The sequence below is a fragment of the Apodemus sylvaticus genome, chromosome 3, assembly GCF_947179515.1.
Source record: "Apodemus sylvaticus chromosome 3, mApoSyl1.1, whole genome shotgun sequence".
In the NCBI taxonomy this organism is placed as follows: domain Eukaryota; kingdom Metazoa; phylum Chordata; class Mammalia; order Rodentia; family Muridae; genus Apodemus; species Apodemus sylvaticus.
In genome coordinates, this window is record NC_067474.1 from 98957572 (window position 1) to 98983673 (window position 26102).

Below are 26102 nucleotides of genomic sequence, written 5' to 3' on the forward strand. Positions count from 1 at the left end.
CTCTCTCTCTCTCTCTCTCTCTGTGTGTGTGTGTGTGTGTGTGTGTGTGTGTGAGAGAGAGAGAGAGAGAGAGAGAGAGAGAGGGAGAGAGAGAATAGTCTAACACCAAGTTTATTTCAGTTCATCAACCTTTCTTCATTGCGGTGAGGATTTCAGATACCTACCCACCGTAGCTGCACTTATTTGTGAGTGTTGTTTAGCTTCCGTGCATTCCATACTTTCCCAGAGATTTGTAAAAACTACTCATTCTAAAAGGGAAACGTGTATTTCAAAATTGGGACCTTCTGGGCTTAGAGGTATGCACAATCAATTTTCCAAGTTCAGCAGAAAGTACTGAGGACCAAGGTGAATCCTCATATTCCCTAGACTTTCACGACAGGATAAAGTGGGATTTTTTTTTTATTAAAGTTCCTCTCTGATCGATACACCACTTGGAAGGAGCAGCCAAAGCTGAGCAACCTGCCTTTCTTCACCTCTTTGCAAAGCCTCCGGCAGGTGTGTATATGACAGGCCTGCCTGTATTCACACGCTGATTGCAGTGAGGTCGGTTTTTTTTTTTTTATTTTTTTTATTTTGTTTTGTTTTGCTGTTGTTGTTGGTTTTTTTTTTTTTTTAAATAATGAAAGGGAAGACCATGCATTCTGAGTGCCCTCTGCCTCCTTTGCATATTTCTGAGCTGAAACACTTCTCCCGTGGAAATGGGGCTTTGCTTACTGCTTAATTCTTTATTTCAAATGGAATGAGTCCCTGTGCTGATAAGGAGGAAAGACAACTAACTGTACTGGACACTTAGCACTTGTCTAATATGTTAATAAAAATCCTCCTGGCCCACTCAGGCTTTGCTCGATGTAAGTGAACCAGGCTCCCAGTCTTCTGGCCTTTTCCTGTAGTCAGGTGGTCACTCTGAAGCTCCTTAGTACTTCCTACAGCTGCACTGCACCTCAGAGGTCAACCTGTCAGGCGCTATTTCCACTGTGAAGAGGAAAGAGGGGGTGTCCCACTCATGATGGGTTTTTTTTGTCATAGCAGCTCTGAGAAAGCCCGAGTCAGGTGCCCATTGAAGACTGTTTGGGGTTAAGTGAGGGTTAAATCGTCCTTTCTTTCCTGTCATGGGCTAAATCAGATAATTAAAAGCTGTCAAGGTGTCAAAACCCAGCAGTTGTTTCACAACAAATTTCAACATCCTCATCCTGGAGTCTTTGTCCAGGGTTTCCTTTAAACTAGGGGCTCTAAATGAGTCTTATTGTACCTTTAAAACTTATAAATACTGGATATTTCAAAATGTCACTCCACAAAGAAGGGCTTTGCCAGCCCCTTATTTTTAAACCAACACCCCAATACAGAAAATAACTAAAGCTGTTGTTAGGTTTAGTGAGGACCTTTCCAAACCATCTATAGTATTCTTTTCCAAACTCAAAGGGGAAAATAAAACGGCACTTTATAGAAGAGGAAGAGAACGCTAGCACCGAATACACTTAAAGGGCACATTCAGTCCCGACTAGGGCTTGGTCCCTTTATAGCATATGTTCTATATTGACGGGGATTAAGTTTCTCTCCTGAATGGAACAATACACCGTCACAGGGAGCTACTGTACTTTCCAGAGCAACAGACACCAGCCCAGGCAAATGGCAAACAGAATCGCGTCTCACAGAGCACTAACCAGGTTGGTTCAGAGCGCAGCCCGCTTCCTCTTTGAGCTTTGCGCATCTGCTTTTGCACATCTCTCCTCTTCTCGGGCTCAGCTCCTTGCTCCCTGCCTTTCAGTCCCTTTCCCTCTTTTCTGCTCACACTGTTCACTTTCTCTGCGCCCCCCCCCCGCCCCCCATCGCTTTGTTATTCAGCATGTCTGATTAGCAGGAGTCTGATTGGCTGGCTGCCTGCTCTAGAGAGATTCCATTCAGCTTACCCCCCACCCATCCACCCACCCACCCTCGCTCAGGAAATGTGAGCGGGGCTGATGGAAGCTGATAGGCAGGGCTGGAGTGTGAGCCCCAGCACTGGATGTGACAGCGGCGGGCAGAGGAGCCCTTAGCAGCTTATTCAGTGTCCGATTCGGATTCCGGCAAAGATCCAAGTATGGAATGCTGCCGTCGGGCAGCTCCTGGCACACCGCTGCTCTTTCTGGCTTTCCTACTCCTGGTAATGCCTTTTCATTTCGATATGTTACTATTGCCACTTGGTCTGGGTGCTGCTGGTGTGTGTGTGTGTGTGTGTGTGTGTGTGTGTGTGTGTGTGTACTTCTGTCTGTCTGTCTGTGTATGATCTTCAAACTCCAGGTAAAAGAATTTTCATGGTTTACAAAATACAACTCAACTCTTTGAGAACTTTAACCCCAACTTTCCCAGCAAAATCAAATATAAAAGACTTTTTAGAATTAGTAAATGATGCACGTACCGAGGCTTGAACTTGAGGATAGTCTACTGCAGATAAGATGTGCTGAGAACTATATAAATAATTGTGTTTGCGTGGAATCCTGAGATCACACTCACTGTGGTGGTTTGGGGTTTCTAAAGGATAGGTGGCAAGAAACTTTCTTGGTTCTTGTTCTCCAGTGCCTTGTGTGAATTATTTTCCTCAATACATAAAGAGTCTTGAACCAGGTGAAAAAGGAAGAAATCCTGTTTACAATCAACCCAGATTGTAACCCATAATTACTATAAACATTTATGGATACAAGTTAATGCTAATGCTTATGAATTAAAGATTAAAGTCGTTGATCTCAGATCTACTTCTGAAGGCAAATAAAGATCCTTGGACTTCTTGTCCTGCTGATTTCCAGCCCCAGTGATAAGGTTCTTCTCTTGAACATCAGCACACACTGCATTTTTGACTCGAAGTAAATGTTCCATTGTGACTCATACTTGGTTTTATGGGCAGAAAATGAACATATACTGTCCAAAAAAATCTACACTCAAAATATTAATAGCAATGCACATTTCTTTTAAACCAGAGTGTTCTGGGCAAGCAGTTTAGTAAACCTCATCTGACGGTTTGATTCCAAAATGTGCACACTCTGATTCCAAAGAAAGGTGACTCTAGCCGTCCCTGTCACAATTATGACAGACCAGAACTTCTTCAGAAGGAAGCGTAAAGAAGGCAAAGGTAAAAGTGTAACCATTGTGTAAGACACATTGTTTTGTTGATGGCAAAGGAATATTTTGTTCTGCTTTGAGTCTGACAAATTTGATGGACACTGGAATTTTAGTGAAGGGAAGGGAACCATTTGTTACAAATTGGAAAACTCCAGGAGGATCAGTGGGGTACAGTGACCAGATACCAAGGAACTATTTCTTACATTGTCATATTGAAATCAACTGCATCACTATAGCTTTAAACTTGGAGTACTGTTTTGCAATGAGAAATAGTTTCAATTTGCATGAACATTTAAACAGAAAGTAAAGAGTTAGGGAGAGGAGACTAGACACTGGTTTCACAGAGGACTGAAATGAACAGTGTGTGAGGTGTGCTTTATGGCTGCGGAGCAAGCAGTTCGAGGGAGGTGTCTCATTTTTTCCATATGGGATCTGTGACTTGCATAGATCATTAATTCGTCTCATCTTTCTTTCTTTGTGATTGTTTCTAAAGTGTGTGTTATTCTCCATTAAATTGCATCATAAAGCAAATTACCAGTTCACATCATTGGCTATGTTACTCTCATGTGGAAATATGATTTCATTATACTTAACGGATACTCTCATTCGGCAGCTAGTTGATTTTCTGTTCATTTGGTAAATACATTACATTCCCCTTTGGTATCTTGAATATTCATATAGGTATTTGAGCAATTAATTAGACTCACCTTGACAAAAGTGTCTATTTCAAAAGGATTTAATATATGTCTGAATTACAATGATTGTATGATGGAATTGGAATGAAATCTCAAACCCAGGTTTGTTTTACGCATATGCTTAAGTGATTACAAGTTTGAAGGCTCTGCTAGAAAAAAAAGAACTGTAAGGGCTGTCATACAGGGTGTGACTGGAGGTGTGAAACACTGGATCAGTTGTTGGGAAAGTATTTTAGTGACTCCTCACAATAGCCACGTGAAACAGATAATTTTAAGCCCATTTTACAGATGGGAAATCTGTACTGTTTATATGTACTTTATACTGTGGATATGAAGTGCTCAAGCATTAAAGACATATTCTTCATTGGAGATACATAAGCTTTATTGATCATACAGGCCTTTAAAGATGTGTGCAATATGACACGCACTCATTGTGCTTCATCATTAAATGCCTGTTTAGATTTGCAGCCAAAATGAATTATTGGTTTAAGAAAAAGAGAACTTTAGCCTGACCTGTAGTTGACTTAGAACCAGAAGTGTGACATCATCAGCTCAACTTTCAGGCTTGATCCACAAACTGAATTTGAGGATTTGTTATTTCTACCGTTCTTTCACGTATTACAAGAGTCTTGTCTAGTATTAGAATTAACGGTGCACATCCTGTCTGTATAGTAGCAAGCCCAGTTGTTGCCTGATCAAAATAGCCTTCACTTCATTGACAGCTAAATAATCTGTATCCTAACTCAGTTCCTGAATTATGCAAATAAGAAATGTTATGGAGCCTTAATTGTTGTCAACATCCCTTTTCTCCTAGAACATTATTCCTGGGAGAAGGAGCCCCTGTGTGATTTGTGTGAATCTGAGCTTACTGTCCAAACTTTATTGTACAGTAACCATGTCACCAAAGACATTTCTATTCAATGGATGGATCAAAAGATCTCATCTTGCTATTCAGGTCATATTAAGACACCTTACTCAATGTCTCCAGTCTTCCTACTCTTGTATCTTTTGTCTCAGTTGTTTAGATCAAAAGAAATGTGCCAAATCCCATGACCAGACAATGACACTTATGTCCATCTACACTTGAATCTCTTCCTGTCAGAGACACATTTAATCAAGCCTGAGTTTTCTTTGTGTTTCTTTTAAGTGGTTGTAAGGTCCTTCCCCTGCCATTGTGAGAGTTGCAAGAGTAACTCTTGGAATTATAATAAAGTACATGTGTTTTTCTGTTGAATTTCTTTTTCGTCTCTACACTAATTTATACATGGAAACTAGTCAAGCACGATAGCTTGTTCCCTTCAGCTTGTCTGGTGCTCTCCTCTACTATTAAATAAGTGAATCTATCTTGGATGGTGTGAAGCACCATTAGCCTGTGGAATGAATGTTAAATCCTGTATTACAACAGATTGTGGCTTGTTCCAGGGGAGAGGTGGGGGAGGGAGGGAGGGAGAGAGAGGGGGGGGGGAGAAGGAGAGAGAGGAGGGAGAGGAGGAGAGAAAGCACATGCCTATGGGCTCACATGTGAAAGCCCTTCTGATTAACTTCTCACTCACCATCTTATTTTTATTCTCATATCTATACAATCTTAAAATCAAAGCTAAGGATTTTCCCTACAAGTCCATAGGAATAATGGCCTTTATTATAAAAATTACTTTCCTTATGGGACATTTCTTGTCTTCTTGGGTTCTTGTTTTGATGTCAAGGGCTATGACAACATCATTTTTCATGAGACTCAATGTACCACTGCATGTTATCTGAGGGAAGAATGTCCAGTAGTGGTCACCAGTGAACTACAAAAGAAACCTGTTATACCAGGGAAGTTTTCCCTCGGAAGAGTCTACAGATAGAAAAGGCTTTGGAGAAATAGAGGGATTACAAAAATGAGTACATGTCTGTCCCTTTATATAATGATTAATATATAGGTGCACTCTATAAATGTCTGTGAAGAATGTGGGATACAATTTTCTGCAGTAACAGTGGCAGAGACTCATGCTTATCACTAAAGTTAACATAAGGGTCTATGCTTACTTTTTATGACTAAGCTATGGGTGTTTTGTTTTGTTTTGCACCCACTACAGCATCTAGGCCATTCCCTTTATACATAGGAATGAGAGGTACCTGTGACCTTGACTAAGACAAGGAAGGATAGGCTCCATCCAGGGTGGCTCTGAGTCTTGTCTTTTCCTCCTCTGACTTCATGTGCACAGTCCAGTTTCTTTGGTCAAATGGCAGTTCTGCTTTCAATTTGTGTATCTCTCAGCTTCCAGCACTGACACGTTCTCAGGTTCAATTATTCCAGTTCCATTCTGCCCTTTCCTCGGCAAATACACTCTCTAGTTTCTGAGGTGTCTCCAGTCAAGTGACCTCAGAGTGACCTCTTCTCGGGATGAGGACACGAGTCTCATTCTGTCTGAGAATGGACCTTGAATCACCACGAATAACTCAGTAGAGATGGTCAGAAGAGAATATGCCTGACTGGAGTCTCAGACTTGCCATCCTCGCTGGTTCTCTTCAGAAAGCTGCCTTCCAGCTTCATGTTTTGACCAGAGTGAGACAACCTCATGTCCCTTTCTGTCTACATCATAAAAACTGCACCATGTGGTTGAATTTTGGCTTGATTGGCAGTCCTGGCTCTTGAGCAGCTTAGGACTGGCATACCAAGGTGATGTAAGTCTGAAAGGATCCTAATTGAAATAGGCCAGCACAGCTGTGTGGGGAGCCTGCCTGCTAACTGGGTAAGCTGTTGCTATCAACCCCTTCTTTCCATGAGCTCAAAAATAAATGACTAAATCTCCCCAATTCCCGAACTTCAAGATTAAAACCCACATCGAATAAAGCTTAACTGTTCTGACTTTGTTTTGACTTTGCTGGCTGAAGCACCCAGCATGGAAGGCAGTTAGTTAGCTACAAGTTCTCTGACCATGTCAAGAAGCTGCCTAGTGGTTATTCCATAGCCAACAGTGACCTTTGGCCTTTCATTATTTCCAAGAAGCTCAGAATTATTATATTTGGGTTGACTCTTTCCTATATTCAGTTCTATTCTCTAGTTTGGTCAAAGAAATACATATCTCAATAATTAATCATAAGCTTTCTTAGAAGAAATAGTTTCTGTGCTTGAATATTTCCACCCCAAATATATATATACACACATATATATAAATTCAGCACCAAGTCATAGACTTGGTTAAAACTATACTTCATTGCTTTGTCTAGAACTTTTAGCATGGCTTTGTAGTTCCTGCTTTATTGTGCATCTATTTCTGTCCTGTGTTTCTTCTATTTGACTTGGATTTCTGTATTGCTGTCTTCCCTATAAAGCTGTGGAGGAACATCAGAATGTCTGATGTAAACTCCTCCTACTGATACCAGAATCTCAATGAGTGATTAAATGAGCAAATAGGTAAGTAAGAATGACTCAGCAAGAAATCCTACCAGAAGGGGAGAAAACTGTGAACATTCTTTCAATATAAAGCATCTCACGCTTTTGGTTTTGAGAAAGCCCAAGTCAAAAGCACTTAATAAATTCAAAAAAGAAGACATCTATTTTGTGTTTCTGTCTTAGATGTGTGTAGGCACATAGTCAACTGTAATTGAACAGTAATTCTTTTTGCTGTTGTCAATTAAAATGAATCATTTTGCATACTTCATGTATATTTTTTATCCATTAAGGTCTTAAGTACATTTCCTTTCATAAACTCCGTCCTGAGGAGAACACAGTATTTACTTTAGCTACAGTTTCACAAAATAAAGTATTTATAAACTCTTGCTTTAGCAGACCCCGCATTACTAATTCATCCATTTCTTTATACTCCTGAGCACTGAAATAAACTTTATCTCCCACCTTCTTTGCAGCCAGACTGTGCTATTCAATTGAGTTGGGGGTCAGTTTAGTTAAAGGTGTCGGATGGAACTTTGGTGTTAGAGGGTCCTCCAAAACCCTCTTTACCTGCTCCCCAAAGGTAGAGGATTTAGTGTAGACATTTTAAACTTTTAGGATGGCCAGGCTACTCAGTGGCCTGGGTCTCCAGATGACTCCAGCTTACTACCCCCCTCCACTCTCAGGACCCTGCACTGAGAATGTTCATTTCAATATGGGAAATAGCCTTTGTTATGTGAAAATCCTAAAATTTGTGGAAATGTGTTACATGCTCAAAACCTTTATAAATAACATATGCTTCAAATTTAGATTTTATGCATTCTAGTGCATACTTGTAAGTGCTAATACCTCTTTCCATTTATTATATGGAAAAAGAAAAATAAGAAGATGCCACATCATCTTAATGGTGGTTTAATCTTTACAGTTTGTTGTTTGCTGCGTACTCTGAGTGTGTTAAGTAGCTGGGAGGGTGTCTGTGTTCTAGGAAAGCAGGAAAAATGGCTCAACTTTTCAACCATAGAATCCATGGCTGCATAGAAAAATGAGGAAAGCAATACAGGCTCATAGCCAGCCATTTGAGATCTCCTCCATAACATAGCACCAGACAACGAAACTACAGCCAGAGAGTCACCCAGACCCAGAACAGGGCTAAGGCAATGAAAAAGACACCAAGAAGCAAAGTCCAAGCCTTGACACTCCAGTGACTCCAGTAACAGAATATCAGAAAATCAAAAACTCAACAACTGACAAGAAGAAAAACAGACTCCCAAAGGCAAGGAAAGGGGAAAAATAACAAATCAAACAAACAAAAAACCCCAAAACAAAAAACAAACAAACCTACAAAAAACACCCACTTACTGAGTATACCTGATCTCAAATTATCTTTGACTTATTTTTCTTTTTTCTTGGAACAATATTCACCTCTTTCTATCATCATAGCAAAATACCGGAGGCAGTTAATAGTCGGAAGTTTCTTCAGTTCATAGTTCTAGAGGCTGAAAGTCCAACTGGCATTTCACAGGCTCTGTGGAGAGGGTTGCCTCACCTCCTGGCACAGATACCAATGGCAAGAATTCATGGAGAGAAAAGTTTGCATGTGAGAGCTGAAGCAAAGACAGAGCCTGCAGCCCAGTTTCTCTAGACTACATCCCTACAGAGACCTTGAGGTCTTCCTCTAACTCCATCTCTTAAAGATCTGTATTGTTATCTATTTCTTCCACCTAAGATCCACTCCTCTAGGTATAGCAGACCCTGGGGATATTCGAACCACAACCAAAGATAACAGGCAAGCTGCTATGAGGAAGCACATATCACATATCAGTGTGAAGATTGTGCAGTAATACTGATCCTGGAACCATACCGTAAGCCCATCATTACAGACCTCTTCTTCTATGTCTGTCTGCACTCTCGTGCCTTGCCACCACACCTAGCTCTCTAAGATGCTGAGAGAGCAAAGGTCACCATTTCATGCTTAAGTGGTATTTTTTCCTTTTCCTTTGTAGACAAAAAAGTGCTGTCATATGTCAGGTGATTAAGAATATCCAGACAATTTTGACATTTACTTAATGCAAAACCAAAGCCATTAGCAGGAGAGAAAAGTTGGGAGATAGAATAAGACATAATACCTGTAATAAATAGCTCAGAAGTCTGTTGGGCATTTTATTACCTTTGGAATATTAATTTTGCTTTTAAATAACAGTGTTTTCATGGACAACATTTCTGAAATGGGCATTGTGATTTTTCAGCTGGCCTCCAAAATAGTTTGTTTGCAAATACACCACCTATACCTATTTAGATTCATTAAACCTTAATACCTCTGTGTGAATAAATATAGCTTCCCTCACACTGTGAACATCTTATTCTTATAAATGGCACCAATAACTATCTGTCTCCAAATAGCAATGATTTTTAAAATTATTGTAGTTAAGAATGATACTTTGTATCAGAAAACACACTGGAACAGTTTCATAATTAAGATTAGTTCTCTAAGAAAAATCTTCTTTCAAAGCAAATCTTTGGCCGCACGTGGTTGACTATGAATGGCCCAACCGGGAAACTAAGAAAGAGTGACAGAGCAAGACCCTGTCCCAAAACAAACAAGAGTTGCTATTATTGTAAGCGTGATCATTATATGTGATCAATAATCACAAATGTGAACATGTGGGGAGTCAGCATCTGTCTCACGATCCCAAGCGCTCTATGATGACAGGCTACAGCCTTCCATCTTGCCTATATTCTACTAACAGGTCAATAGGCAAAATTCTATGCAAGACCAAACACTCTCCATTTGACATTATATATATGTATGTACTATAGTATCTGGTACCACCCGTGGTCATTAGAGTTTCACTTAAAGTCTTAAAATAATTTAGTTATAACGTGAGCTAAGTGAGCTTGTGTATCAAAGGAAGATATCTGAAAGAAATGGACCGACAGAAAATCTTTTGTGTGAGGCATATGCCATTTCTAACATGGATTTATTTTAGTTCTGAAGCAAGAAATTGTAGGACTCTAATAGTTTTGCCACCTGTGAATTATTTGGGTGCACCTCCTAAGTGGGTTCTTTCTTCTATTTGTTTAAAGCAACGAGTGATACGCTCGCCAATTCTACACTACATTAATTTTCACAGACTTTCCATCTTCATCTTCATTGCCTTTTCAGATTTTTTCCAAAGCTTCTGCCATCCTCCTCCTAAGGCTTTGAGTAATTTCCCTTCATTTTTCTCCCTAGGGACTTTCTTTACATTAGTTTGGTTTACTGGTGTAACTGTTAGAACAAAGGAGAGTGATAACCCAAGACATCCTGACCTAAATTCCAAGAGCATAAAAGAAATGAGACAGGAAATTGTCAGCAACCTATAATAATTTCAAACTGTCTAATAAAATAAATATACCTCACTTCATTCTCATAGAGAGGCATGGTCGGGTGTCTGATTTCCCAACCCATTTTGTAGGCTATAATCTCAGCCTCCACTTGAAGTCTTTACATGTATTGTTCAAATATTGAACTCTGTCAGCAGAACCAGAAACAAAAAGGGTAATGGAAACAATCAGAGTGCCCATTGTTCCTGTGCTGGAGTGCGACTTGGAAGAGAGCTTGGAAGGACTTTCCTGCTCTTTCATTAGAATTGTTCTAGCCATTGGCCACTGAGACCTTGCTTTGGGGCTTGTAGCTTGCCTGAGATGACAAGCAGGCTTCGAATTTACGGTTACAGAAAGTACTTGATAGCTTGTAGGCTGCCAGATCTTGCACCCTATAACAGACTGTAGCTTCCAATGATGGCGACCCCTTTGAAGGTAAGAATTTGGTGTCATCCTATCCAACACACACACACACACACACACACACACACACACACACACACACACACACAAAATCTGCCTTCTTGACAGCAGGCAGAATTTTATTTAAATAGGTATTTAATGTAAGTTTGCTGTGTGAATAAATTAAGCAATTGTTCATTATTTCGCTTTTGTTTGACAAATAATTGAATTTAAAATGCAAAGTGTTGACTGGGAAATTTGTGTCCCATCTGTCAGCAACACCTCTTAAGTAGGGTCAACCATAGAATCCAGATTCCCTTCCTTTTATTATTATTATTATTATTATCATCATCATCATCATCATTATTACTATTATATTTTTATTTTCTATATTCTTTGTTTAGATTCCAAATGATTTCCCCTTTCCAAGTTCCCCCCTCCCCATATGTCCCATAAATCTTCTTCTCTCCACCCATTCTCCAATCACCTCTCTCCTTTTTCTCTATCCTGATACTCCCCTCCAATGCTAGATCAAGCCTTTCCAGGATCAGGACCCTCTCCTTACTTCTTCATGGGAATCATTTGATATGCTAATTGTGCCTTGGGTATTCAGAGCTTCTGGGCTAATTAATATCCACTTATCAGTGATTGCATTCCATGTGTATTCTTTTGTGATTGGGTTACCTCACTTAGGATGATATTTTCCAGTTCCAACCATTTGCCTAAAAAAATAATGAATTCATTGTTTTTAATTGCTGAGTAGTATTCCATTCTGTAAATATACCACATTTTCTGTATCCATTCCTCCATTAAGGGATATCTGGGTTCTTTCCAGCTTCTGGCTATTATAAATAAGGCTGCTATGAACATAGTGGAGCATGTGTCTTTATTGCATGCCGGGGAATCCTTTGGGTATATGCCCAGGAGTGGTACTTCCTTTAGGTCACTCTTTTCATTGAATTCTTTCTAGAAGCCTAGAGCTCTTCTTAACTGGGAGGTGGGGGAGGAGGGGTGACCCTGTAGCCACTGAAGCTGCTGAGCAGCGATCTTGAGTTAGAACTCAAGGATTATGGTAGGTTTATAAATGTCCAGGTGACAGGCTGTGTCCCAGTAGTAAAGTGTCATTTCTCTTGCTTTCAAATCAACAAATGTGAATAATTTGCTGACCTGTATATAAAAGTAACTTCCTAAGGGTCTTGTATATAGTAGGTCTCTAAAAATTGGCTGCCTTCCTTGAATCAATGTGAAAATGTATAATTTCAGGGTCAGCTGTGTCTCAGTATTATGTTTGGTGCTGGATAGGTTGTGTTAAACAAAGCAGACACGGTGTAAAAAGTGGGTCTTTCTACATGTAATATCAGAAAGGATTTGGGATGGGGTGGGCGAGACAGGAATTAACTGGCCAGTGCTTTCCAATGGTTTTATGTTGCTGTCATGATATTATTTTCTTTAAACTGTATATTTAACTATTGCTGATGTAAGAGTGTCTCTGCCTAAAGAAATAGACATATTAATTCATTATTTATAGTGATTCAAGAAGGAATGTGCTAGAAAAACTCTAGGTCTCTAAAGATTTATATTTAAGGTCATTTTCTGAGTTTCGCCTTTTTCCCTCCTGAATTTCTTTTTCTTTAATAGCAATACTGAAACCTAAGATTAACGAGTGTATTATGCTGTCTCTGTGTTTATTTGATACATAAACACCTGTCTTTTCCATCTTAGAGCTATGCTAAAGAAATGAGACCTTTAATCTAGCCCCTCATTCAAACAAACAGAAGACTAGTCAGAGGAATATGGGGTGCCACTAGCTATGGTCTTCCCTCAAGAAGCTTACTAACTTCAGCTGGGTGGGGCTAGGACAACCTACAGGGTACAGGATCTTTTCTTAAGTGCTGGGGATTGACCCAAGGATTCCACTTGTTCAAAGCATTCCCAGCCAGACTATAGAATCTAAAATTTAAAAAAAAGAAAGAAAAGCACAATATTTTGTACCTTTAATAGTTGTAATCTAAAGAATGGATGTGCAGAATTTTATGTTTTATAGGCCACTAAAATTTCAAAAATGATTAAGGGACAGTTGCAGGAAGGAAGGGAGTAAAGAAAATGGACACAATATTTTTTTTTTATTTTCTACCTACGGATATTAATGAATTACATGAAATATCACTGATTTGTTAGACAACATGAGGTTAATACTAAAGAGTATGGTCGAATCAATGCAAGAAACACCTTACGTGTATTAATCTACCGCCTCCTCATAACAGCCTTGGGGAGAAAACTGGGGAGAGTTTTCAGCTGGGCAAAGTCTGGTAGCAGCACGGAGCAGTTCTAATGCACATGGGGTTCATTCTTGTTCCAATTCTACCAATTTGTGTGTTTTTTTTTGACTCAGGAAATATGTTGAATGTCACTCTAAAAGCCAAAAGTTCAGGTGTAAATTTTCAAAAGAAAAGCAAACAAACAAAAAATAAAACATACACATGGTTTTTGACAATGTAACTTGCGTCCTTACTATTTTCTTATTAATCTGTATATCGGTGAAAACTTTGCAACGAACTGGTCTGCTCCATTCCAGTCTCTTTCCTTGAGTCAAAAGAAGAAAGAAAGGGTGCTGCCATTTACCATCTGAGGGTCCCAGGTTCTCTCCTAGGGAAGCAGCATCTCCACTGAAGTCAGGCGAAGGAGAGAGGGGGGAAGGCATGCTCAGCAGAGATCCTACAAGGACAAAGCAGAAGGATGAGTTCAGGAGACAGTGAGTGGATCCTGACATAGAGAACAGCCAGGCCACAGTGTGCCTTGCAGGCCATGAGCAGGAGCAAGGATTACAGTATTGTTTGAGAAAGACAGTTGCAATGACTACATGGAGTGAAGAAGACAGAGAGCAGCCTAGAAGTTATACTCATACCCCTCTCCTGGAGAGACACCAGGAATCCAACAGAAGCAAAAGCAGCAATGTCCAAAAGGAGGTGTTCCCCTAGAAGACTACAGAATCATTGGTAGGAAGCCTAACAACAGGATCCTTCATCTTGAAACTCAAGGGTCTCTAGAGCTCCTTTAGGTTCTAGGGTTCAGGTCTCACTGCTGACATAAGAGCCAGAGCCTGGTACCAGGTAGATGCTCAGGAAATGCTTATGGGATGTAAGATGTGCAAGCGTGAATACTTTTACTCAAGGTCTCCTTATTAAAGATTGTGAGCTAAAGTACAGGATTAATTTTTTTTTAACTATGGAAAGCATTTTAGAGAATCACATATGTCCATACCCTGAAAAATTTAAGAAGGTTTTCCTGTGAGGTATAAATACAGAGCCATTCTCTCTGAAAAGGTTCCCACAGTTTCAAAATGATCCCTCTGCTCTCTGCTGATAAACTTCGTCAAAGCCAGCCCAAGGAAATCGATTTTTGTTCCTTCTGCTAATTATTGCAACCTAAGGTTACAGTGTTTCCTCGTGTTTGGTCATTAACTTGCCTATTCCCTCACCAAAGGAACCTATTAAGCTTTTCAGATTCGTGACCCAGTCGTAAATCTTTCCAAGATATCAGCAAGTGCTGTTGCCCTCATTCCCCAAATCCTCACACCACCTAATCTGGGTTCCACATGTGGGGTTCCCTTAGCACACAGCTGGATCTCCAGTGACAATGTAGTACTGAGGGTCTACACTTAAGTGATCTGCTAGGATGAAGGCCCACTGTGGTCATTAGAAGAGAAACCATGTTTAGTACAAAATTGTAAACTTCGAGATTTCATTTATTTGAAATAGGATGGGAAAAGTCACAAATTTTAGAGAGAAGCTTGCAATACATGTAATATAAATTGTTCTGTGAGTCTGATTAGTAAGGAGTCAGATTGTCAATGAGTCACATTGGAGTCCGCGGGTATCATTCTCTGTCTCCTAATGAGGAGCAAATAATCTGCTTTACACAAAGCTATCCATACAGCTTTAGTACAAAGCTGATCCTACCTTGGCCTCGCCTCATAACATAGACTTTCCTGGCAAGAGCATCAAACAGGTATTTATGTTTAAAATCATATGGTTCCTTTTTCATAATAATTTTGGACATCTACCCCTTTTACATTCCCCCTTTCTTCCTCAAAATTGACTTCAACAGCAGATACATCTCTCCAGGTTTAGCAAAGAATGTGATTTTTCGTTTGGACCCATGTGCCAACTACTACCTTGTTTATCTATGCTAGATAGTGCTGGCCCCACCTATTTCACCGATAAGAAAACTGAGTATGAAAACCTAAAGGTGGTGTGAATTGCTGTGTATTCAGTTCTTATTGCAAACAAATCATATTAAAATATGCAGTACAGATTATGTTCCACGTCGTTTGAGCTCTGTTTTGGCCTCTTTTGGCAGGCACATCCCCAACATGCTGAGTGATTTCCACAATTTCTAAACCAAGTTCATGAGAGTTCACAGCTTGTACCGTATTTCATCGATCCTAAGATACACAGTTTTTTTTTTCCCCTCTGATTTTGGAAACTTGGATGCACTTATAATTGATAGCAGGTCATAGTTTGGTAGGTGGCATTTCTTTTAAAAATTATAATATTACATAAAATAATAGTGTGACTTCAACCTTTGGCATCTTCCATCTGATAGAGTATTATTTCTGGATTTTTCCAATATCTAACTGATAAGAAGCAAAGGTTCCAGCACAGAGACATTATCACATAGCCTTCCCATTGCTTCTCTGTACCTTCCTTTGGCACAGATTTTATTTATTTATTTATGAATTTATGTATGTATTTATTTATTGTCCCTCTCTCTTGATCTAGAACAATGGAAATTCTCTACTTGGAACTTACAGAAGCCCATTCTCTTCCCCCATCAAAGTCAAAGCCCTTTAACTATCTCATAGTCTCTGTATGCCTCAGTTTCCCTATCTTCAGGCTAGTATAGGACAGTGGTTGTTGTTTTCTCGGCTTCCAAATATTCCAGGAACTTGCTACACTTAAGAATGCCTTGGTGCGGTTGATTTGTAAGCCATTTGTATGATCCCCAAATAGGCCAACTCTGACAGCTCCTGAACAAGATATCTTTAGCTAGACTGCCTGATTTGGACTCACTATGATAACTTTTCTACAATTTTCCATGCCCCAGTGTCTTTGCCCATTCCACAGCTGCCAACAGCATCACCCACATGCAAAAATCATAACAAAGTAAATAAAATGACTCACACAACCTAGTTAGCACAGGCTCATACATGGGTAGCAAGCGCCCAGGAAACATCAGTAGTTATTTTCCCACCCTAGATGCTGAAATGTGACTACCTCATTCTCAGAACTGCCCTCTTAATGGTTCCCTTGATTTCAGAGAGCCAGCAGCTTTGCTTACTGACAGCAGCTTCCCTGTCAACCTCAGAGAGAAGGAATGAGAAGAAAAAAATGTTTATTCTTTCACTTGGAGAGGGGCTCTGGGAACCACTGAGACCAGGAAGCATAAGATGGAAGGAAAGTGAAGGATAGATCAAGAAAATTCCCCTTTGAATCTGCTTATAAATGTCTGCCTCCTTCAAGGTTCTCAGCTCTCTCCTTCATACTTGAGAACTCTGGCTTGAACATGTCTGGCCATCTGCTGTCACTCCCACCCCCACCTCAACCAAGAAATTTCATTCCTGTTGGTCTGAGGACAAGCTCAGATAAAGATCCCAAGTAATTCAATCATGTAGCCAGCCCTTAAAAACAAATCAAAAATCCACCACCAAGAACAAATTGCTCTAAAGAGAGTTGGAAAGATGGACAACTCCTTCCCCTCCTAGGAGAATGGTTTCAACACTGAAGAATCTTTGTAACTTCCCCCTCTTCAATTCTACAACTCCGTGAGCCTCGTGGCCTTCAACAGTGGCCATGTGCTGGTTCCAGTAGCTCATCTAATGCATGGGAATGGACTGTGTATATAAATGATAGGGATGTACATTAGACAGAAGGGCAGTGCATAGTGTGAAGATGACTGTCCTCACATGTAACAGTGCGCACAGAAGACATCAGTACTTGCCCTCTTATGAAATCTAAGTATAATAGCAAAACTACTCATTTGAACAGGTAAATGTTTTATTAAAAAAAAAATAGAGGTCATGGACAGAACAAAATGTTTGGCACAAGATAGAAATTAGAGCTTTCTCAGTCTGACTTGCAAAAACAAAGCAGGCACTCAGAGGCCTCCGGTCTTCTGAATATACTTGTCAATTAAACCTTTTGTTTTCCTTTTTCTCTCAGTGACCACTGTGTCAGATTCAATGTTTTGGAAGCTCGACTGTTGTCCTCGGGCAGCTGAGCTCAATTCCGATCCGGATGACTAACTCTTACCGAGCCATATCTCATTTAATCAGACAGGGAGTCTAAGTCGCTCTTATCTGTTATTGAAATGGTTGTAAGATTAATTCTTCACTTATTCCTTTGGCAGCAACTTTCTGTCCTCTTCTTTTTCCAAAATGTCCATACACTTTTAGTGCGCATCAGGGTACTGTGAGCTTCAAACGAATAGTAAAAGTACCCTGCCAGCTATGAAACCCTAACACCTCATCCTCCACACAAATGCCTTCACTGGCTCTGGCTGTGACTCACTCTAGGCTCAATCCCTCAGTTGGAACTCAAGGCTCTATGAGACACCACCGTTGCCTTCTCACCCACAGCTTTCTTCCTCAGAGTGTCTGGGCACACATAGCCACACTACAGAGGCACTAGCCTGGCCATGGTCATGAGCAGTCTGCAAAACCAGCTGTGTGTCATGTCGATAAGAAGAGCTCTTTTAGGGTCCTAATTAGAGGAGTGGGAGGGGGCGGAAGGAAGCACCCGGCTAAGGAGAACACACAGCAGAGGGAATGGAGTGTGTGGGTGTGAATACAGGTGTCTATGTTATGGGCAGATGAAGGAGACTTGAGGGAGGGGGAATGTTTTATATTGATGTTAGGGAGCAGGGCTGTAAAAGGATTGGAGCCCCAAATATTTATTTAACATTCTAGAAATGTTAAGTGAAAGTATTAATAGGCATGTAGAATGAGTGGAATAATAATGTCCTAGAGATTGGTAAATCACCAACAAGTTCAAGAGAGTGCTGGAGAAAGGGAGGTCAGGAGGAGCAACCGACCACAGGGTGGGGGTGAGGGGACGCGGGAGGAGGCAATACTGGGAAAACTCTTCAGAGATTCCAGCATTTACCAGTAAGGATGAGTAAGAAATGACAGAGGGAGGGATAGGCAAGCTGTGGCTGCCAGCGAGCATATTCCCCAGCAAGCTGTGAGGCCAGATTGCAGCACAGGGTGGAATTCAGAGGAAGGGGGTACAGAGGTATGGATGAGTCTTTCCAAAAGCCTTGAAGTGAAAGGCCTGCAGGCAGGCTATTCAACCCCGAGGATTCAGAAAAGGCCAGATAGGACCAGAAAGCAAAGGGAGATAAAAGTGAACTTGGTCTTAATAAAAAGAGGAGAAAGTACTTTCGTCTTAATAGCTCAAAGAATGCTGATAGCGGCCATGTGTGAAATTGATTTCTGAACCTAGCACCAGAGATGGTAAGACTGCAAGGCCATGCAGCAGTAAACCATGATTTAACGCCTTCCCTCTCTCTGCTTATTACAAAGCAGGCTTTTAAAACGATGCCTGGGGTGTGCCTCAGCAACCTTGATATTGTCTGTGGCCAGCATCCATTTTAATATATTTCTGAGGCAGTTTAGTGTCTATGATATGACTTCACACATTAATCTATTAACATGTCCTATTGCTAAGAGTTCTGTGCGAGGCACATAAATATTATCACTCTATTAAATAATATCAAATGATGCTTGAAGGACTTGTGCATCTTGCTGGAAATATAAAGGTGACAAGCTCCAAATACTTCCATGTTCAGAGCAAAGTACCAGCTGTATAAAGTCTCAGATCATCTGTTCCAGGTTTTCAAACACTGAGGAACCTTATGAGATTTGCAAATAGAACACCATATTATATTTCATACGTGAATAAACATTTACCAAATGTTTTACTTAATGGCTCCTTGGTATTGTTATTGAATTTACAAACAATGGAAGATTGTCTCACCTCCCATATGCACAACACTAAATGACAATTTTCAGTTATGATTTTTTTTAGAAAAAAATGCTAACAGTACATGGAACTTAGCCAACTGGAAAAGCAAGGAAAAATTCTATTGAACATGACTGGAAAGACATGAGGGGGAAAGTGCTGTATTTGTCTCTAACTGCCATTAGCGTTTCTCAGCTCCGGCTAAGTAGACACATGCTGTTTATTATGGTGACAGCGAATTATAATGGACTAGGAGAAATTCATCCATTTAGAGAAACAAATTACATTTACAAATTTAAAGTTACAAAATTACTCTCTCTGTTGCACGTGAGAGAGAAAAGAAAAATTGCAAGGTATTATTGTGATGCATTTCCTTAACTAGAGAATGCTCAGTGACACTGCTGTGATTCTTCTAACAAAGCATCATCTAGCAGCGGTGTCTGGGCTGTCAGGCCAAATGGCATAATATGAGAGGAAATATATCTGTAAAACTAAAACATAACTTAAAATTACTTCTGAGGTCACACAGTAGAGAACAGGAAATGGCAATAGCAGTTTCTATACTGATATAAAATGCAATAGTTAGTGAATGTTGTTGAGTTTCATGTAGTAGAAAGAGTCTTAAGACATCAGGGTTCTCTAACTCTTCCATTAGAATTAAGTCAGTTGGAAAGTGAAAACCAGAAAGCAAATCTGACTTCTATGGATCACCTGGATAATCTTTGCTTGCAAATGTTAATTGATTTTCAAATAATTAAAGAGTAAATGTTTATTAATTAAATCTATACAGTATAATTATGCATTTATTTTATGCTTTAGAAGTTACTTTAATGTCTTCCATAGGTTCTGGGTGAAGAGCTCTGCATAAAGAGAAGAGTCCCAATATAAATTATCAGTTTCAAGAATCACAGTGTTAAAAAAATTAAGACTGAAGCCATAAGACCATCCATCTCTCAAATTTCACTTAGCAATTATACTGCCAAGCATTCATTGATATATTACTGCTTTATCTTTAAAGCGATCTTTATAGCAACTCTGAGAGTTAAACCAAGGAAATGTTTGAGTCCTATTTTGTAGATTTAAAAAATGATTTGTAAATATGCATAAGTATAATTAGCTAATTTAGAATTCTAGGCATCTTAGAAATTATCTTACCCCAAACTGAGGCACCCTGTACTATGTTATTTAAAAATTCAATGATGGCTATGTCAAGATGGAAGAAATATACCACAGTGACTGACTGACCTGATGTCCAGCCTGTGTCCTTGCTTAAAAGTTTGCCCCACCAGTATTACCCATGTACACCTTCTAAAATGCTTTAGTTCAAATGTGAGTATACACAGACTCTCTCTCTCTCTCTCTCTCTCTCTCTCTCTCTCTCTCTCTCTCTCTCACGCACACACACACACACACACAGAGAGAGAAAGAGAGAGAGAGAGAGAATCTCTCTGTCTCTGACTCTCTGTCTCTGTTTCTGTTTCCTCTGACTGTCTGTCTCTCTCTGTCCCTCTGTCCTTCTCTGTCTCTGTGACACCAGTGTAGAGACTGAATGCCATGTACTCCTATCTACCAGAGTTTTGTAACAATATCTTGACTCTAAATATCTTCACCTCAGATCTCCAGTATTTGAATGTTTAGATGTCATATTATATAGAATCTACTGTCCCCAATCTAGAACCTTTCCTTGGGTCAAGTTCACTTTTATTTTTTCCTGATTATTTATGACTAACTTAGTATTTTAAACATTCTGTACTGTACTCATTAGTGTGCTTACTTTAAAATACCATTTAGTGTTTTATTGGTTGCAGCCTTTGCCTTTGAATAACCCAGAACCCCATGCATCCATTCCTGTCTGTATCAGTTCCAGTCCCAGCACACTTGCCTCCTAAGAGTGCTCCCAGGTGGAACAGAGAGTTACCTGTTACTGTTCACTGAGGTGACTTGGCACATACTCACTTGGGATATGAATTAGCCTACATAAAGGAAAACTATGGGAAGTTAGTTGTCATTCAGCTTTAAATGTTTTGAGTAAATTCTGCATTGGTATAAAGAGATATATGGGAAAGCAGACTGTGATTGCCTTTCTTCCCTGTGGGTCAGGTTTATTTGCATCTTCCCCCATTCCCTTGCTTATCTGAAGCTTGCATTCATTTTCTGTCTATTGAGAAACAGGGCAATTATGAACGAGAGAGAAAATTGACAGACATTATGAATTAGGCCCTCAACTGCAACTTGCCCTGGCCTGCTGTAGACTCCAAGAATATTTACTGACATTGGTTAGATTTTCAGAGTCCCCCAAGGCACTCAAGGACAACAACACATTTATCTTTATCCTGACCTCACAAAGCACAGTCTCTAATGAAAGCTGTAGCAGCAAAGAAGTGCACTGCAGAGAATCCCAAATGCTAAGGCAGCTGGAGCATCAGGTCCTAGCAGTGTGCCCCAAATCTGCAGGAGCAGCAGGGATTACTTCTACCTGGAGAATAGGAAGCTCACTAGGTAAGGGCATGGTAGCTGCAAGACAAAGCAAGAACAGGAAGACACCCATCAAGGGAAGTTATAGCAGGCGTGAAGAAGATGAGGGAGACAAAGCAACAAGCTAAGTGAGCTCTCTGTTAAAGGGTCTGGCAGCACCTTGTGTGACCAAGAAGGGCGATGTGTAATCCGGAGTAGCAGGAATGAAACCAGAACATTTAGGGTCAAGTTAGAAAAAGATTTTATATTCCACTTTTGGTAATTTGGACTTTATCCTATTCCCAATGATTCTTAACCTTATTTTTCCCCCTTGAGAACCTGACGAAAGCTATGAATCTTTTTTCCAGAAGTATAATAATAGCACACATATGCCCAAAATGTTGCATAGGGTTTTTGAGCATTCACAGCCCACCTGGAATCCATTATTAGATCCCACCAGCTCTACTCGCTGGCTCTACAGAAAGTCTCTTAGCAAGAAGTGAACAGTTCATTTGTGTGTTTTCTACCAAGATAGCTGGCCATGGTGTGGAGGGCAGACAGGTGGGAGTTTAAAAATCAGATGGTAAAGTTACTACAGAACACAAGGTCCCGACAGCAAGACCAGAGCTAAAGGTTTGAAAGAGGTGAGAGTGAAAGACAAAAAAGAAAGAAAAACCATTTCTGAACTAGAATAGATAACCCTGAGTGAATATGGAGGATATTGAACAAATAATTTGTGGTTGCTTATACACAGGCTTCCCATTAAATTAAAAATCCCATAAAAAATGTTGCTGCATCAGCCTGGACTCACAGAAGCAAGAAGAAATGAAAGTCAAGCATCCAGGATTCGAACTCCATGTTCATGCAGAAGCCTGAGTCTATCCAAATGCCCAGATTACAGAAAGCTAGAGAGTAGAGAGTTCTGAGGCTGAAGGATAGTTGCTGGTAGACATGGAAAAAGATATAGAGCTGTGGCAGACAGTAACTCTGGAGAGGAAGCAGTTATAGGCATCTGACTACCTGCTGATGTCTATCTCTTCCTTTCCTGGGGCTTGATAGCTTCAGATTTGGAATCACTGAGGAGGGTGGTTAGTTGGTTTGTTTTACATTCAGGATGAGGAAGTATTACTAACATCACGAAGGAGATACTCTGAAAGATTTATTGCCCAAACTGTCAAACTTGGAAACCTGTTTCTACCACCCACTTGTCCCCTACAACCTGCATAGAGGAACAGCCACAAGGTAAACATAGAGTAAAATGCTATCTGTGAAAGGAGCAAGGATATAAAGTCATGAAGAGGACCACTGCTTTTTAAAATTCAGTTTTTCTGAGCCGTGGGTGCTAAGTTTCATTGGATTTATCTTCCAGTATGGGGGATAAAAAACATGGTACCTCCTTGAACCAGAGTATTGAAGATGGTCCTTAAACTTCAAAATACCTAAAAATCTTGGTACTAGATCTTTCTTATATACCTTTCCTTGTTTCCTTCTTCCTGTGCTTATTCTGTTGTCTACAGATACTTTTCAGAAACAAATGTAAAATAAGTAATTGAAGATGGAAAATAAAGGAAAATTCCAGAAGATTTTCCCATCTATTAAATACATTTTATGACAATAATAATAATTTTAATTATTACTCTAGGTAATTAAGAAACACATCATAGCTTTGCCTTCAAGGGCCTTGGTAGTTCATTTTGGAAGATAATTGCCATATAGAATGATAATCTGGAAGATTAATCAAGACCTGATTTGATGAATTCTACATTAGCTGCAAATTGGCAGTCTATTGATGGGACATGGAATACTTGCAAAAAATTTTACATTTATTATAATAAGTGTTCAGAGCCTACCATTGAGCCACAGCGTCTGAATGAAGAGAATCTAGTGTGAGCAAAGGTGGAATCAAGATGTAAGGAAAGAAAGAAAGAAAGAAAGAAAGAAAGAAAGAAAGAAAGAAAGAAAGAAAGAAAGAAAGAAAGAAAGAAAAGAAAAGAGTAAAGAGAAAAGAGAAAGAAAGAAAATGACAGAGAAAGAGAAAGAAAGAAAAAGAAGGAAGGAAGGAGGGAAGGAAGGAAGGAGGGAAGGAAGGAAGGAAGGAAGGAAGGAAGGAAGGAAGGAAGGAAGGAAGGAAGGAAGGAAGAAAAGACCTGTGATATTTTATCAGGGATTGTGTTTTAGACAATAATTCCAAATATGTGTCCTCTAATATTAAAATGGGCACTAGAGAACTTATCTAATATGATTATTGGAATGGACCTAAATTACACCAGAACCTCATGAAGCTTCACTTAGAATTATTTCACTAAAACTTCTCTGGACTGCAATGGCACAGTGGGCAGTTGAACAAGAGTTGGCCAGGTTCTCCTGAGACAACTTGCTTGACAATGGCGTGGTAACCAGCCATCTCTTCCCATTTCTCTAGTATCAATTCTAATTTGGGCTTTTATCCATCAAGTCCTGAGCCATATTAATTTCTTAACTTTCCAGTTCTCTCACTGAATCAAAAAAAATAATTTTTTTCCTTCATCAGGAATGCTTTCTCCACGATTTCCAACCCCAACATGTGCTTCCCAGAGCCTCAGATGTCTCCTTAGCACTACAGATGTTTTGTAAATTCATTTCAGCAAAAGTTGCCAGTGCTGCAGAAAATATCTGTGGCTGATTGGACTCACGGTTTGGACAGAGCTTGCGTTAGATTAGAGGGGAATGGAAACTGAAACTTCTTGCTGGCTCACCAGGAGCTCAAGAATTCACAAAAGAGCAGGGAAGGAATTTCCTTGGAGGGGGAGTTTCCAATGTGCCTCTTTTGGGGAGTGGGGGTATATGCAAGCCCCTGGAAGTAACTCTTCACTGTTTTTCTTGGTATTGCGCCTACATACTATTGTCCACTGGAGATTGCTTTCCTTTTCTCATTATAGGAAGAAACAACTGCAGTAGAAGCAACAGTCAAAAGGATAGCTTTGCTTTCAGAACTCCTGGTAAATTAGCTATTGTTTCACACGTGAGATGAAATAGCTCCAAGATGACCAGATAGCCAATGAATGAGCAATAAAGAAGATGTGTATGATCACAAACACAGGAATGACAGATTTTAAGAATAAATTGGTGACCCTACAGTGTACCTTTGCCCTCTTTCTCTTAGTAAGAGCAATGAAATCACTGCCTTCAGTCTTCTACTTGACCAGTGAGTGGATTCAGTACTTGAGCTATTACTGTTATCTTAATACAAATTTTTCTCGTGGACAAAGGAAATCAGGTTGTGTCTGGTAAACATTTCAAGTCCCAGCCGGGCAGTGGTGGCACACGCCTGTAACCCCAGTACTCTGGGAGGCAGAGGCAGGCAGATTTCTGAGTTCGAGGCTAGTCTGTCCTGGTCTACAGAGTGAGTTCTAGGACAGTCAGGGCTATACAGAGAAACCCTATCTTGAAAAAAAAAAACAAATCCAAAAAAAAAACCAAAAAAAAAAAAATTCAAGTCCCCTAGTCTGTCTGTCTGTCTGTCTGTCTCTCTGTCTCTGTCTCTCTCTCTCTGTCTCTGTGTCTCTCATATATGTATATGTATATATATGAGATACATCTATATCTATGATATATTTATATCTCTATCTCTATCTCAATAGCTAGCTATGATCTAGATATTACATAAGATATATAATACATGTGTTTATATATTTATCCATACCTGGCTTGTAATCTCTATCAAAAAATGCATAATAGTTTTATAAATATTCTATTGGTACCACAGTGGAGTGTTTGGAATGCCCCTATTAACTAAGTTTGTGTTTTTAAAGTAACAGAAGCTAAGAAGGATAAAATATTTTAATGTATGACCTCCCTTGAGACAAGCTTATTCAAAGCACTGAATGATTAGTTGCAAACTTCTTGAATGCTAAGCTTTGTTCATATCAGCAATTATTGATTTTTAATTCAGCCGCCTATGAAATTGTGTCCTGGTAGGGCTTTGCAGAGGTTCTCAGCTAGAAGAGTTGTAATCTACCCTTGTCCTTGGATAGAATACAAAAACATCACTAACTATAGTTCTGAAATGCAAATCTTATTGAAGCATTTGACATTGAGCAGACTCAGGGTTTTGTTTCCTAAAAAGAAATTAAACTGTCTCAATCCTGTCTCCAAGTTGTTGTTCTCAGGGTGGGGAAGAAGCTTGGAACAACGTAATTTTGGAAAAGTAGAAACAACAGCACTAGTTTTTGTCACTTTAGAATGAACCCGTGTACTAGTAGATGCTGTTCAAAGCTGAGTGGGAAGCTGGGAGTGGTGGCTCACATTGTTATCCCAGCACCCAGAAGCTAAGGCAGGAGACTGCCAGCAATGTAAGACAATCCTGCACAGTAAGTTCAATCTCTTACTTGGGTTCCAGCTCTGTGACATGGTCTCTGAAAAGTGAGGAAGGGGCCAGAGGAAAGAATGGCTCAAAGATCATCGGATGCCTTTGGCCTCAGAGGCCACCAGTGCATGTACAAGTGCACATACAAACCTGTGATTAAAACTAACATAATCTTAAAAAGAGAGAGAACAACATGTAAAGGCATTCAACAAGAAGGCTATATGTGAATATAAAACCTACCTCCCCAAGTACAAGTGGGGTAGTGCATGAGAAATTGATCAGCATGCACCCTCAGGAGCTATAGAATCGATGCTCCCACTTTGCAGATGGAGAAAAAAAGTCTCTGGCTCAAA

General features: G+C 39.8%; 1 protein-coding gene across 4 annotated transcripts in view; it reads left to right on the forward strand.

The window, feature by feature from the left end:
* The first annotated feature begins 1809 nt into the window (after positions 1–1809).
* Positions 1810–26102, forward strand: part of Adamtsl1 (ADAMTS like 1) — a 383172-nt gene continuing 358879 nt past the window's right edge. For 2 of the 4 annotated variants that reach the window (XM_052176711.1, XM_052176713.1), the window contains exon 1: positions 1810–2140. In XM_052176711.1, the coding sequence (XP_052032671.1) occupies positions 2078–2140 (63 nt within the window). In that variant the 5' untranslated portion in view covers positions 1810–2077. The remainder of the gene's footprint in view (positions 2141–26102) is intronic. The other 2 variants (XM_052176712.1, XM_052176714.1) reach the window with 1 other exon arrangement.